The sequence below is a fragment of the Panthera leo genome, chromosome D2 (assembly GCF_018350215.1).
Source record: "Panthera leo isolate Ple1 chromosome D2, P.leo_Ple1_pat1.1, whole genome shotgun sequence".
NCBI lineage: Eukaryota > Metazoa > Chordata > Mammalia > Carnivora > Felidae > Panthera > Panthera leo.
Window position 1 is genome coordinate 30,569,335 of NC_056689.1, and position 16,079 is coordinate 30,585,413.

Consider the following 16,079-nt stretch of genomic DNA (forward strand, 5'->3'; position numbering starts at 1 on the left):
TTACCCAGCAGATCCTGCCAGCTTCCGAGTCCCGGGACGCTGACCTGCACTGGCATGTGGGGCAGCGTCACCTCCCAATAGTGTGGAGAAAGCACATGTCACCACTGGGCGATGAGAGGGCGGACAGAGACTCTTGGCTTCTCGACGCCACACACGGTTGAAGAGCTTTCCTTGTTCTATTAGAAAAGTTCATGAGGAAGCTGGGAATGGGATCAGTCCAGAGAAGTAAAACTCTTTTATTTTCACTGTCCAAACATCAGTCAATATACTGGGAGAGCCAACGGAAGCCCTCGCCGTAGCCTTGCCTCTTGAGCACGCTGCACATGAACACTTCCATGGGGCGGGCATTCAGCTCCTTCAGGGTCACGTTCCCCTACGAGAGGCAAAACCGAGAAAAGCTTGTTAGCACCCCCATGGTGGAAGAGGCTGAAAGAGTGATCACAGGAATGACTTTCTCCATCCCTCAAAAACAGACCGAAGTAGGGATTCATGACAGAAATGCGGTCAAGGCCATACACATGACTTCCCCACGGCTTCATGCTCTCAGGAGAAAATAAGCGGCACAGTCCTAGTCCCAGACTCTCTTTGTAAAGAGAACACACAGACATCTGGAAAGTTATGGCAGCAAACCAAGACAAAGGCCACTAGGTCCCACAGAACCAGCGTGTTCTCTGACAGACAGAAGTCCCCAAGACTGTTCAGAAATAAGGACATTATCAGGAACACAACCATTCAGAAATCTACACTGATGACAGGTTACGTCGAGAAAGTGAAGTCTTCTTTTACACGTAACACTCATGTAAAAGAGGGAAAACTAAATTAAATTAATTAAAGCAAGCGATACTGCTAACCAAAAAGAGACAAGACTAAGAAACCATGTAAGAAAGTCAGAAAGTTATCAGTGATCCCAAAACTGCAAGCTGAAAAAGCCAGAATTCCTGCTCAACTACCACTGATACGGATTTTTCTGACAAGCGCTTCTCTGCAACAGAGCTCTCCTACGTGGGGAGAGCACAGCCTACTGATCCGGAAGACTTGGCTTCTATTCCTCAACTCATCTTCAAAATGTGGACAACAGTCCTACCTCTCTTAGCAAGGAACACTGGGGATAATCCAGTGCTGGGTTTCACTGCTTGGAAAGTGATATGAAAGAAAGGTCACTCTTCTTCATAACCTGAAATCTCCAGTCAAAAACAAAACTGATTTCTGGTTAAGAAGGCCTCCTTCAAAAAAGATTTGAGGGGTGCCCGGGTGGCTCAGTCAGTTGAGCATCCAACTTCAGCTCAGGTCATGATTTCGCGATTCGTGAGTTTGAGCCCAGCATCAGGCCCTCTGCTGTCCGCGCAGAGCCCACTTCGGATCCTCTCTCCTCATCCCCTCCCTCTCCTTGGCTTACGCTCTCTCTCAAAAATAAACACTAAAACAAAAAAAAAAAAAAAAAAGATTTCTCTGAATTGGGTTTGAAAGGGAGTCAGAAAACTCTCAAATTCGTCAGTCTGCCTTTCCTACCCATTTCTTCATCCTCATATACCTGAGGAAAATCTCATGAGAAAACTGAAAACACATTCTCCCGCCTTCAGAGTGATTACAAATCACTGACGGTAAAACAAACCCTAAGCCCAGTTAAACTTTTGAAAGACAAATAAAAAAAATCTAGATAGCAAAACATGTATGTTTCAAAAGCTGTGAGTTTCCTTTGTAATAGGTCCCCTGAAGATTTTTCTCTTACCTTTCCTGTGGTCTGTCCATAAAGCCCAAATATCTCACGCAGTTTTTCTTCACTGATGGCATCCGTTCTGTCGATCTTGTTACCCAAGATAAGGATTGGCACGTTGGATATTGTTTCATCAGTCATTAGAGCCTAAAGACAACGTTAAGACCTAGTTGAGGAATCTATGAATGCCCACCAGATAATGAAAGCAACTCTACCTTTCTCTTGTCTATAAAGCATCAAATGTGAAGTGAAAATCTGATCATCTTTTACCCGCGCAGTTAACAAAATCTTGATATGATACAACACTCTGAACATTAGGTAAGAAGCCCCTACACATTACTTTGACGTTTAAAAATCCCCTAAGAGCCTCCAAACAATTGCAACTTAAGGCTGGGTCTATTTACAAGGCAGGAGAACTTTCCCAGCCTTAACTCTCAGATCAGTCACCCAGCACAGACCACCCTCGGGCTATCCACTGCGCGGTCCTAGAAGACTGAGTGCTCTGGCCACAGGAAGTCCCCAAGTAGTCACCGAGTGCCCCATGTGTGCAAACTGTCTCTGCCACTGAGAGGGATACAAAAAGAAGGGGAAGACCTATCTGTGGCCTCAAGAAATCCTCACTCTATGTTCATCCATCTGTCAACAAAGCAAGGCAAATGGATGACTAAGTGTCACAATGAACAGGGACAGAATATAAATACTGAAAGATATTCTGGGAAATCAAAGGCGAGGAAAATGATGGACTTGAGGAAAGTCTTAGCGAGTCTTGAGGAACCCAAACTAAGCTCTGAAACAGGGGGCAGGATTTGGATAGGTAGAAAAGAGGAGAATATAAGCAGTGGCTTTACAGTAGGAAAAGAATTCAGAAAGTCACAAGGAGCACTGCCTGCCTTTATGCTGACACACAGTAAACAGAATGGGAAGGCATGACTACCATTATGGTGCCAGGGTGAGAAGTTAGCTGCGATCGATCCTAAAGACCCCAAATCCAGAAGCTCCTGGATAGAACCTATGTGTAAAAACACAATGAATTCACAGAATCTGTGCTCAGGTAAGAGACAACAATCTAGCCTAAGATAGAAGCGTCCAAGGAGCAGTGCAGGCACTCTGGGGAAGGAAGATAAGAGGTTGCCCTCTAGATGAAAAGACAGATAAAAGAAAGGCCAGAGCTGGCAGAGATCTCAAGCCTGGGAATCCAGTGACCACTGACAGGAAAAGCTAGGAAAACAGGAGAGCCGAAGGGATAAAGGGGAACACACTTTGACTATCTTACGTTCCAGGAAATGTTAGACAAGATCAGAGTAAGGATGTCATTCTTTCATTAAATACTAACCAGACGCCAACTGTAAGTCTGACGCTTTACTAGGTGCCAGGGTTTCACAAAGAAACAAGACTAGGTCCCTACTAAGTTCACAATCTGATGACAAGACCTACAAGAAAACCAGTATAGACCACAGACACTGATAAGGCGGCAAGACTAACCATCTCAGAGGTCAGGGAAGGCTTCCTAGAAGAGGTCATGGCTGAACTCTGAGATCTCTTAAAGGGTATTTTTTAATTTACCAGCAAAAGGGGGTGGGGTCAGATGAGAAAGCCAGGCAGGGACAGCCACTTGTGCATACTGAAGGAAGGACGAGTTGTTCTCTATTTTTGGAAGATAGTTCAAGGTAGGTAATAAAGAGAAAAGCAGCTGGAGAAATAAAACAGAGGAAAGATCAGGAGAGATCTTACATGCCATACAGATTTGTGGATTTTATCCCAAAAGTGAGAGAGCTATTGAAGGATGTTAAGTAGGCCAATGACAAGTCTGAAAAAGTTCCTTCTAGCATTACGGCATGTGACGGGGGTGGGGCGGGGGGGAGGGGGCAGTGAAATCTATAGTAATTCACAGGATCTAGACCATGTGTCCAGGTAGACAGTGGGGATGAGTTCCATTCCGGAAGACCAGAATTGGTAGGTAGAGTTGTCTAGCAGGTAGCGTCATGTATGAGGCTGGAGCTCAAGAGAGGTTTAAACAAGAGAAATCCATTTGGGAGCCACTGGTATGTGGGTGGCAGATGAAGGAATGGGAGTGACCTGGACCAGCCTGGGAGAAAGTACAGACCCTGGGGAACACCGAGATTTAAGGGCTAAGCAGGGGAATGGGTGCTCGTGAAAGAATCTGAGAAGTATTAGCCAGAGAAGGCACACCAAAACCAAGAACGTAAATGGGAGTTTGAAGAAAGCGAGAATACCAGCGCCAAGAGGTCGAGTCAGGGAAGGGATGCCCTACAGCGAGTCTACAGAGATGAGAGCTGTAGATTCAAGAAACACACTCACAAATAAAGGTGACAGGTTCACAGTGCCAGAAACAAGAACGCAGAGAGACAGTTACAAACCAAATAAAAAGAGGCACAGGGTGAAGCAGGAGGGATAACAAAAGCCACATGACAGGAACTGTCAAGTCAAGGAAATGCAGTGTTGAGGAGAGAGAAAACTTGAAGCGAGTCCTCGATAGTACCAAATGCTGCCGGCGACCAAAACCGAACACCGAGGACAGCCTGTGATCACGTTGGCGAAGTCATTCGGTGCAAGGGTGGGCAGCCACAAGGTGAGGACCCAGATTAAAAAACATAAAGAACTTTAGTATCTCTCCTAAGGCTGCATTATGCCATCGCTTCATATACAGTGACCGCATGTGAAAGGAAAAGGGATTACTTATGTTGGGGCCACCGGCATAAACTGGGCAGTGTCCGAGCAAACCGGACACAGTCACCCTATGATAGATATCAACAAAGTTAACTGACTCAAGTTCGTGCTGAGTTTCCTCAGGACACTGAAAAGCAACGTCTTAGCTTTTAAAACACTCTCTTCCTGTAGCCAGGACTGTCATCAAATGTTAACTGGAATCACAAAGTATTGGCGCTACTGAGCTATATTTCTTAAACGAAATAGAGGCCAAGGGGCGCCTGGGTGGCTCAGTCGGTTGAGCGACCAACTCTCGGTTTCAGCTCAGGTTATGATCTCACGGTTCATGGAATCGAGCCTGCGTCGCACTCCACGCCAACAGCGAGAAGCCTGCGTGGGATCCTCTCTCTCTGCCCCTCCCACGAGTATGTGTGCACACACGTTCTCTCTCCCTCTAATAAATAAATAAACTTTAAAAAAAAAAAGAGAGAGAGAGAGAGAGACACAAGCCGAGAAAAGAAAGACTATAATCTTACATTCAGCTCAACTTTGGATTCCATGAGGCGAGGGTGATCTGCACAGTCCACCAGAAAGACAATCCCATTAATTGCTGGGAGATAATTTTTCCAAACCCGGCGTGCTGAAAGACAAAGTTTACAGCTGCATTGATAAAAAAAAAAAAAAAAAAAAAAATACAGATTTTGAAAAATCTCTCCCTCTATATTTTTTTTTGCCCGAAAATGGGCAAATCTTGGCTAGGTTTCAGTAACAGTCGACTCCATATGGATTCTCTACGTCCTAACCGGTATGAAATCAGAACCGAGGGTATACACTGACGGCCCATGAACTAAATCTGACTTTTTCCAAATTCAAAAGTCAAGGTATTCTGCCAAACTGTAACACCTGGCAATGCCGCACACACCCACCCACGCGTCAGTCATCGGCTGGAACTGAGGTGTGGCTGTCCCTTCAGACGATGTCTGGGCTCCAGTTTGGCAAAGCTTCCACCGCTCCCTACGGTCTGTCACCCAGTCACTTTTACTCAAATGACCTACCTTGCCCCGAAGCTGTTTGCAACCTCTGAGTTAAACTCCTCAGGATGCCAATTACCTATCCACATACCTACAGTCTCAATTTAGTTCCCAACTAACCAATGCGTGCTTGTACTGACACACTCACCTGCTCTGTCCTCAGAAGCCTGGGTCTGACAGGTGGTTGAAGTTCCCAGGCAATTATCCCAGGGTCCCATGTTTAAAACCAGCACGCCTGGGGTTCCTGGGTGGCTCAGCTGGTTAAGTGTCTCCACTCTTGATTTCGGCTCAGGTCATGATCTTACGGTTCGTGAGTCAGAGCCCGCCATCGGGCTCTGTAGTATGGAGCCTGCTTGGGATTTTCTCCCTCTCTCTGCCCCTCCCCTACTCACTTGAGCTCGTGCACTCACCCGCACTCTCCCTCTCTCTCAAGATAAATAAATAAACTTTAAACCAGGATGCCTTATAAATTTTATTTTTTTAAGCCATGAAGTGGTAAAGATTTGGGAAGCAATGCTTTAATTGTATTATAATTTCTAAGCCATTCATTTCTAGTACCTTCAATGGGATGAATATCATCTCTACATCAAAGAGTTAATATTGGTTAACTCCAGGGATGCCTGGGTGGCTCAGTCTGTTAGGCATCTGACTTCTCAGGTCAAGATCTCAGGTCCCAGGAGTTCGAGCCCCACATTGGGCTCTGTGCTGACAGCTCAGAGCTTGGAGCCTGCTTCGGATTCTATGTGTCACTCTCTCTCTCTGCCCCTCCCCTACTCACGCTATCTCTCGCTCTTAAATAAATATAAAAAAAAATTTTTTTTAATATATTGGTTAACTCTGAAGAGTGGGATGGGGAAGGAGAGGCTGGGGAAATTTTCACCTTCCATATTCCTAAGTTGACTGTATACTGAATTTGTTACGCTGAGACTGGACTACTTTATTTTTTTAAAGTAACCTCTACACCCAACATGGGCCTCGAACTCATAACCCTGAGATCAAGAGTCACATGCTCTTCTGACTGAGCCAGCCAGGCACCCTGAGCCTGGACTACTTTTATACACTAAACATTCAAAGTTTTTTTAAAAAAGGAAATCTTCATATGTATAGCACTTTAGTAACTTCTGTAAAATGGTAACTAAGTTATTATGATAAGTATTTCTGTTAAATAAATTTTCCTCAAACAAAACAAAACTATATAAAACACATTTCCCTTCTTTATCAAAACCTGAAAGCTAAACTTAACACACCAAATAACATAATTCTCAGTTCAGGTGCCTAAAAACTTCTACACCTGCATTCTCCAAATGGTCTCCGTTCATCTTATAATTATATTATCTGTGAATTTAAATCCTTTGAAAGCAGAAAAGTCACCACACGCCCATTTCTACCGCAATGAAAATAACACAAACTCATTATAGAAAAAAAGGATACGAGACCATCTGTATCTTCCATGAAACACACATACGCTAATGTTTCTGTATATATTCCTTCAATCTTTTTTCTGTACAGGTATTTTATGTGATAGTGATCATACTACATAAGATTCCGTGGGCTATGTATTTATTCATTTAAATATTAAATGAATAAAATAAATGTAATTCTATGTTAATGAAATGACAGAATACAAAATCATCTAGATCATTCCTTAGCCTTTTGATTAAAATTACCAAAATTTTAACCACTGGCTAAAGGGTGGCTCAAGGTGGTTGAGTATTCAACTCTTGATTTTGGCCCAGGTCACACATAATCCCAGGGCCATGCGTGGGCTGGAGCCCCATGTCTGGCTCCATGCTGAGCATGGAACCTGCTTAAGTTTCTCTCTTTCTCTCCCTCTCCTTCTGCTCCTCTCCCCCGCTCACGTGATCTCTAAAATTAAAATAAATGAATGAATGAATGAATGAATGAATACATAACTTGGCTAAACCATTAAAATTGCCAATATTTTGGGTTTTTCTAACTACATTTTTAAAAAGCTATATTCGATTCAACCTAATGAATGCTCCAAAAGGAGACTTCTCAACTGAATTTAATAACAAATGAATAAATATGACAGAATTTCAATAGTTTCTTTTTTCTACTTTCCCAGAATATTTATTCCTACTTCTTAAATGTTTTTACTCCTACGCTTAGAGTCTTGTCAAATGCAAAGTGAGTGTCCACCAGAAAAATACCCCATTCTGTAGATTTCTAAAAACCACACAAGATATCTGATAGGAATCTAGGAACTAAATGAACACAGCCTGCATAAGGCACAAAGCACTAAGGGAACAAGAAGGTGGAAAGAAATGTCCTACCAACCACCCCAAGAGGACAGATTATACAAAATAGATCAGAATGGTCACAAGTAATCCCTGTATTATATTTGCAACTTTGGACAAATCTGAAATTACTTACAAAAAGTAACAATTTTCTACATACTTACATTCCACTGAATAAAGAAGAGAGACATGATTAAATCTGATATGTGAGTGATACTGTACTGGATCTTGTTCAAGAAGAAAAATGTTATAAAGGAGATTATGGACACAATTGACAAAAAGAGAATTCTACACTACAGAGTAGATAAAAATAAAACTTCCTGGGTTTGATAACTTAAATGTTAATATGTATTACACAGAGAGGGAGACTAATAAGTCAGGGCAAAAGGTATAAAGGAGTAGAGTTCTCTGTATTTATACAACTTTTGACAAGTTTGGTATTACTTAATAAGTAAATAAAACGACTTCATTTAAGTAATAAGAGCTCAATCATAATTTAATCACAGCCTAAGAGGTAAAAATGACACGCTGCTTAAAAAAAAAAAAGAAAAAAAAAAAGGGAGGCATAAAAAGAACCAAAATGGTGACCCGTAAGTCAATACCATTCTTCCACTGAGTTGTCTTACCTTGCTCATGCCCACCAAGATCAAAAGTTGTAAAAGTCATTCCAGCAATTGTCAACTCTTCTGAGGCTGAAAAATTGTTAAAACAGAAAAAAAATAAACTTCATCCAACAAGGCTCAGCTACCAGTATTGTAAGCCAATACAAATGCAAAACCTAATGAAGCTTTTACTTTGTCAAGGATACAAGAGTGAAAATATTCTGAAATTATTCTAAAAAGCCAAGTTTTTTTCTCCAAAGTGTTTGCTGCTCTTTAGAAGTAGATATGGGAGGGGCACCTGGGTAGCTCAGTCGGTTAAGCTTCCGACTTCGGCTCAGGTCATGGTATCACAGTTTGTGAGTTCAAGTCCCGCAATGGGCTCTGTGCTGACAGCTCAGAGCCTGGAGCCTGCTTCAGATTCTGGGTCTCCCTCTCTCTCTGCCCCTCCCCCACTTGCACTCTGTCTCTACCTTTAAAAATAAATAAATATTAAAAGAAACTTTAAAAATAAGTAGATATGGGAAAGGTGTTGTTCCCTTACAGAACTAGTGAAAATAAATACTGACAAAGTTCCAGAGGTTGAGACTTAGAGGAGTATATGACCTGAGTGTGTCCTATAGGGAATTTTTTCAAATGAGCTGTCTTTCGGGACCTCCGTTAATACAAGAACTCCATCGACTGGGGATTCTTCCCCCAACCCTAACACTGTCCTTCAAATATCAAAAGGTCACCTGGTATTTTCAAACCTACTCGGATGTAGTGTTGGAACATGCTGGCCCAAGCGGTCATCTTTGAGCATGTGTAGAAGAGTGGTTTTGCCTGCATTGTCCAAACCCAAAAATACAAGTTTTCCAGATTTCTTGTAAAGCCCTAAAAAAGAAAAATATTTTTACATATGTTTGCTTTCTACATACCAAAGGCTGCTTGTATTTAGACTGTTGGAGGAAATGTACAAAGTTTGAAAGCTCTGATATATTTTAAGGAAATGGCTTTACCTAGGAACTGGAGCACACTGCTGAAGCCATTGTAGATCCACTCAAAGATGAAAGACATTATTAATGCTTCCTACCTGTATAAAATAGGAAAGCGGCAAACATTAGCTTTCTGAATGCTAGCACAGTTCCGGAGAAGTTAACTCTTATTCTGTAGCCCTGATGCATGTTTACAGTCCCATGTTTTCAGGCCCAAGAAAATAAAGGATTTTGCACCCTGGAGGGAAGTCTCTCGGGTCCTCAGAGCTGCACAAACTCCTGGTTTTCTAACAGTCTTTAATGTATGATGCTCCAAAGACTAGGAGTTACAGATAAACCTTCCTCTTTTACTGTATGACTTACTCCTCCAGGCAGCCGCTCATTCACATTTCTCTAGATACATCGCTGCTGTCTACCCGTTAGCAACACCTCTAGGAAATCAGTCCCATCAATAATCTGGATCAAAATGTCACATCAATACACTAAGTAGAAAATGAGAATGCAAAGCACATTAACGTGAATGAAGAGCATATTAACCCTTCCTGGTAAACAGCTCTGAAAAACAAAGTCACCCAAATCCTATCGGCTGACATAATTTGTCCTGCTCCACTTAGCAATGTTATCTTTCTTTAACGACATTTATTGAACCTCTCTTGCAGGTATGTGTCTCAACTTACAAAAAGAGACAATATCACTATTTTGGAGAGTCATGAAGAAATAAGAGAATCCTTCCGTAATGTGAATAATCAAGACCTAACTCATTTTACAAATATGGATTTTCTTAAAATAAGAATACTCAAAACAAAAGATGACTCAAAGCTACTAAAAGGTCTAAATACACTGGTAATAAGTGGGGCGCCTGGGTGGCTCAGTTGAGCGTCTGACTTTGGCTCAGGTCGTGATCTCGCGGTTCGTGAGTTCGAGCCCCGTGTCGGGCTCTGTGCTGACAGCTCACAGCCTGGAGCCTGCTTCGGATTTGTGTCTCCCTCTCTCTCCACCCCACCCGTGCTTGTGCTCTGTCTCTCTCTGTCTTTCAAAAATGAATAAACATAAAAAAAAATTAAAATACACTGGTAATAAGAGGACTTCTGAAAGAAATTAAAGAGGGTAAGTGGTGTTAAAGTTTCTCAGAGTCAGCATTTTCTGGTCACTGAACTTTTGCCTCAATACCTCAGACTTGGTGCAGAATAAAAGAAAGATCCCCCACTTTCACTCCTCTCTCCATCAGCAAGAGCATCTGAACACAAGGCTATACTAGATGTGACCAACTGCTATCAAATATAACTTTCATGAATTTTTGTTTCTTTAAAATAATAAACAAAAATTCACTTTTGTTACTTTTACTAGTGACCTTAATAGGCTTATCCACAAAAACACACCTATATTCTTCAAAGAATGCTAGATTTTAAAAAAATTGAAAAATGAAGACAATATATGTTAATTTTCTTTTTTCTGTCCAATAACTGGGGTTTGTTTTTAAACCAAGCCTGATCTATAAACTTTAGGGATTGCTTAATGCTTATCTTCTATGACTCTTCTCATGGAAGGCCAAATGAAGCTTGGGAGTTTGGGTGAGGGTGAAGGCTAAGGCAAAAGCTTTTATATAAAGGTATTAAATAAGTTTTTTTGACCTTTTCAGTTACATTAAAATATACTTTGGCAGGGGCGACTGGGTGGCTCAGTCGGTTAAGCGGCCGACTTTGGCTCAGGTCATGATCTCGCGGTCCGTGAGTTCAAGCCCCATGTCGGGCTCTGTGCTGACAGCTCAGAGCCTGGAGCCTGTTTCAGATTCTGTGTCTCCCTCTCGCTGACCCTCCCCTGTTCATGCTCTGTCTCTGTCTCAAAAATAAATAAAAACGTTAAAAAAAAATTAAAAAAAAAAAAATATATACTTTGGCAGAGACCAAATTTAGCATGTCAAATAATGTGTCTGGAAACTCAGTCTGCACTTTCGGAAGTCCAATGAGTTAACTATACTTACAAAGCTCCTGTTCTTAAGTTTCCACTGTAGGTAAGTAAAGGAACAACGTGCCTTTTCTCTGCAACCCCCCAAACCAGTCATCCTTCCCTACTTTTCTCAGTCTACCACTTGGGAGAAGCACGGCTCACCTTTACAGGGCACCTCTCATTAAGAGTACTCCCACTCTGATCACTCCTTTAAAACCCACAGTTACATATTCACTTGTACTACACTGGTTTGCAATCAATACTTTATGGACTCTCTTAAGTTTTACCACATCATTTTAGAATTATCCCCAATTCAATGACTTCTCCAAAGGTGACAAGGAGAAAACCCCACTTAAAGGAATTTTTCATGATAACTGAACTAGTCTGATTTTCCAATTCACCTTCCCTTGACATCCCTGCTTAGAAAGTCCTATAAGCCTTCCCTCCAAAATGATCTATGGAAAATGCTTGAAGAAACTCTTCAGGTGATGTTGAAAAATAATAAAAACCATTACTGGACCCAAAGAGTTGCACTATTTGGCCACCCAAAGTTAATGCAATGTCTTTGATGGCTCTTCCATCCATGAGATCTTGGGATTCGCACCCCTCATGAATAGTTTCACAGTTTTGCACAATGCCTGCACACACATCTCATTTCAACCTCACACAACACCTTACTGGGGAGGAGTCCTTAGCCTCAGACAAGGATGCTGACACTCCTAAGTCAGCTGACTTAACCAAAACTGCTCAACTAAAAGAAGTATCAGTGCCAAGACCAAAACCCTCCTTCTTAAATTCCAAAGCCAAAGCTCTTCTTGTTAATATCACATAAAATTCAAATCCAAATAACAAAACGGTTTTTAAAGGAACATTAAAACTTCCTTAACCCACGAGCTACACAGATGATAATCTTCTGAAGTTTTCTTCCTTACAACTTATCACACCTTCTGAATGGTATTTTAATAATGGTATTTTAACCATTCAAAAGGGCATTTTAATAACTGGCATTCTATTTCCTATCCTTGATCCACCCTACCACCTCACGGCATCTTATGGCAAATCAGAGTACTCTAAAATCTAAGAACTCCAAACTAACACAAAAGCACTGCCAGTGTATCCAAAACTGTGCAAATTTCAGGACTGATTGAAGTCAATAAAAGAGGAGCACTAGCCAATATATACACTACTTTCTATACATCCTCATTACTTCTTACACATACTCGTTACAACTTTGACACACCATTCCAGACAGATCTGGGGTAGCAAGCTTCTGGTTTTTTAGCTAAGAAACTATGCTTAGCTGCAGGGTAAATGTCAAAGGTCAGCTCCAAGGCAAAGCCCCGCAAGTCCTCTATCACGACCTAAGCAGATGGACTGAGGTAAAGGAGAAAACACAAGAGCAAGGGAGAAATTACAAGAGAGACAAGTGGGCTTCTGACCTCTAGGCTAGAATCATTAAAACATTAATCTATACCAAACGTGCATGAAGTCATTTGTCGACGCATTGAAGAGAGAGAGGAAAAGAGGAAGGTGGAAGAAGAAAATACAGGGTTCGACCCAAGACCTCAGATAAAACATAGCTGAAGGGTGGGGGGGGGCGCGCTGGACTAGGAGCCAAGAGATCCGGTTCGAATGTTCACTCTTGCTCTCTGCGAGGCCTTGACCAACTCACTGCCTCGGCGAGCTTTATTATTCCCCAGGTTGCAAACCAAGGATAATCATCAAGGACTCCCACCCGCCTGACCAAGGGCTGTGAGGCTCATCCGAGACGAGATGTGAAATCGTTTCGCAAACAGGAGCTCACAGTACAGACAAGAAACCTGTTATCCCGCCCAGCCGCTTCGGGACCCTCGAAGGAATGCAGATCGACCCGATATCCCAGGGTCTGTCAGGAAACGGAGCAGACCGGCCAAGTCGGCCAGTCCCCACCCAGAACCAACCCCGCGGCCCCGCAGAACCGCCTGCGTGTCACTTCCCCCCCACCAACCCCGCCTGCGCCGGCCTCCGCCCCGACCCTCCCCGCCGTCCGCCCCAGCCCCTCCCGCTCCCCGGCTCCCTCCCTCGCAGCAGCCCCCAACTCACGGCCGAGGGGCTCCTCCGGCAGCAGCGGCGGCTTCGACCCTCCCTCACACCACACAGCCCAGCAGCAACCGAAACCGCCAGCTACTCGCCGGATATACGTAACACCCCCTCCCCCGGGACTTCCGGGCGCGTGCCTGCCCCGCCCCCTCGTAGCGTCACTGCGCTCTGCAACGCCGGGGCCGCCTACCGACCACTCGGGCTGCGGAGGGGCGGGCCTCAGAAGCGCCCAGCGATCCCAGGGGCGGGCCCGGCTTGGCCCCGCCCCCTCCCTTTTGGACGGCTGGACGCGCGAGACGTGGCAGCGCTGGGGCTCCGAGGGCGGGGCGGAGTCTGGAGTCTTCGCGGTGCGCCTAGACTCCCCCCGATCGCCGCTTCTAGTCCGACTGCTTTCGCAGGCGCTCGGGCAAAATCGGGAGCGGTGACCGACGGCTAGGTAGGTAGGTTCTCAGAGAGAAGAGTTGCCCGACCGCCCTCGACCTAGGGTGGATCCCAGAATGCCTTTGCTTTGAGTCGCAGTTCTGTTTTTAGAAGAACGGCGAATACGCATTGAGTGTTTATGTTCCAGGTCGTGCCCTCGTCGTATTTGACCCTGACAGCAGCCCTTATGAAGCAGATACTATTCTTATCCCCGTTTTGCAAATGAGAGAACCGAAGTTCATTGTAGTCCAGTAACCAGACCCAAGTTCCTACGCTACGCAGTGGCAGAGCAGCACGTTGGCTCCTACTCTGCCGTCCTTCCCAAACTTTTTCTCATTTAATTCTGAAGCCCTACGGGATTGGTATTGTTATTCCAATTTTACAGACAGAAAAACTAAGTCAACTGACACGATGAATGATGTTTTTGGATAGTAAGACTCAGTACCATACATAAACCTCTCAGTTCTCCTTAAGTAAAATTATAAGTTGAACGTAATTCCGATAGAAGTACTAATAGGATAAATAGGTTATGTGGCTGCAGCAGATCACAAATATTCAAGCGGAAATCTATCAGAAAAACCTAGAAATTGAACTCCTAAGATAAGGGAAAAGATACAGCCAATGTGCATCTTCCCTTTTGGCTCAGAGTGTCATACTCTGCGAGGCATGAATAAATCATTTGGAAGCAGTGCTAAAAAAAAGAAGAGGGTCCCCCAGGCAACGGCTGTTGAAGCCCTTGTGCCAGCAAAACTTGCCTGTTGAAGCTTTTCATCACAGAAACATGGTACCTTGGCTGGAGTTGGTGGTGACTTTCATTGAGAGATTGGCAAACCATCTTGAAACAATTAGAAATACCCGTCATGCAGAGGCACATCTGGAGAAAATGAACAAGGCTTTAGCAAAGAAGGCTCTTTTGATGACTGAGACAGAAGACCTGGCAGAGAATGTACTCAAGTGGCAAGAACAGCAAAAGGAAGTTTCCTCTTGTATCCACCCCCAAAATATTAGCTGAAGAAAGTTAGCTTCCAGCACATGATATTATAATGCCTCCTTTACCTTTTACGTCTACACTTGATCTTAGCCAAAAGGCCGAGAAGCGATTTTACCTTTTACTTCTAAAGTTCATGTCTAAACTATTAAGTCCAAGTGGTTACCAACTGTTTTTGCTTAATTATATGTAATCATGCGAAGTTCAGTCATAACATGGGCATTTCTAAGCTTTGCTGCTAGCAGTCCTGAAATAGTCCTCTTTATATTGAAGGACTAAGATTCTAAGTTTATCAAGTCCAAACTGAATTTGCCTTCATTTTTCATTTATTTTCATTCCACTTTTCAGTAAAGCTCGGGAAGATCAAATAGAACGATTACAATTTATTAACGTGAAGGCATCAGCCATATCTCAGGTAGCAGGCTTGATTATCTCTTTTCTTTTTAATGTTTTGTTTCTGAATTAGAAGAGTTTTCTTGAACCTGGAAGTACATTGACGGTTCCTGTGGGATTGTCACTGAAATTGTTGCAGAAAAGAACAACACAGCCAACCAGAGTGCTCTCCTTTGAAAGGCCTGCTTACCTTTTTGGTCCTCGGCTGCCATCTGGGAACTTAGATGTCAGCAAGGTTCCCTTCCCTCTCACTGGTAAGAGTTGCTCACTGTGACTAAGATGTTTGTTTGGTGTGCTTTGTGCTGAACATCTGTTTTCCTTTTGGGAGTCTAGAATGTTGGCACATGTTAGGAGGAAGGTACCTGTGTGACTGGCCCACGGTAATAACCCTGGGCGCTGCATCTCTCGTGAGCTCTCACGGAAGCCATTTCACACATGTCACAGCTCCATCGCTGGGGAAACTGAGCACATCCTGTGTGACAACACTGGCAGTGGACCCTGGAAGCTAGTGCCTGGTTTCCTCTGGGCTTTGCCCCATGCACCTTTTCCTTGTACTTTGTATGCTTTGCTGTAATAAGCTACAGCCGCGTGTACAACGATATGCCGAGTCCTGTGAATGCCCCCCACACGTCCTCAAACCCGGATGGGCGTGTCTTAGGGACCCTGACACACTAAGCAATTCCTGAGGATGTTCACTGGCAGCCTTAGGAATTGGCAAAGAAGAAAGGTGGAGCAGAGAAAAGAAAAGGGCACATTATGCAAAACTCTTAGAGGGTTACCTTACAAAATGCTCAGAATATTTTCCCTATCTGAGATTATTGTGCATATAAAAGGGGGTGGTATACAGACACTTACTAATACTAAGCCTCAGGACGTATTAATTTGTACAAGTACTGTGATTATCCCTGACTTGTTTTCAGACTTCCGGTTCTCTCTTACTTTAAAACGTGTACGTTGATCTTTGTATTCATCACACTTCTTCACACAAGAAGCCCTTAACACAGTGGAC

The 16,079-nt window shown here is 43.4% G+C and overlaps 1 protein-coding gene and 1 pseudogene across 1 annotated transcript; one reads left to right on the forward strand and one right to left on the reverse strand.

The window, feature by feature from the left end:
• Positions 1 to 207: 207 nt before the first annotated feature.
• SAR1A (secretion associated Ras related GTPase 1A) lies at positions 208 to 13,365 on the reverse strand. The gene is made up of 7 exons (XM_042908502.1): positions 13,273 to 13,365; positions 9,268 to 9,341; positions 9,023 to 9,142; positions 8,297 to 8,362; positions 4,918 to 5,021; positions 1,730 to 1,861; positions 208 to 373 (listed from the first exon to the last, which is right to left on the reverse strand). The coding sequence occupies exons 2-7, from the start codon at positions 9,323 to 9,325 to the stop codon at positions 257 to 259; spliced, it is 597 nt and encodes a 198-aa protein (XP_042764436.1). The 5' UTR covers positions 9,326 to 9,341; positions 13,273 to 13,365; the 3' UTR covers positions 208 to 256.
• An 853-nt stretch (positions 13,366 to 14,218) lies between these two features.
• LOC122201805 lies at positions 14,219 to 14,870 on the forward strand (annotated as a pseudogene).
• The last annotated feature ends 1,209 nt before the right edge of the window (positions 14,871 to 16,079 follow it).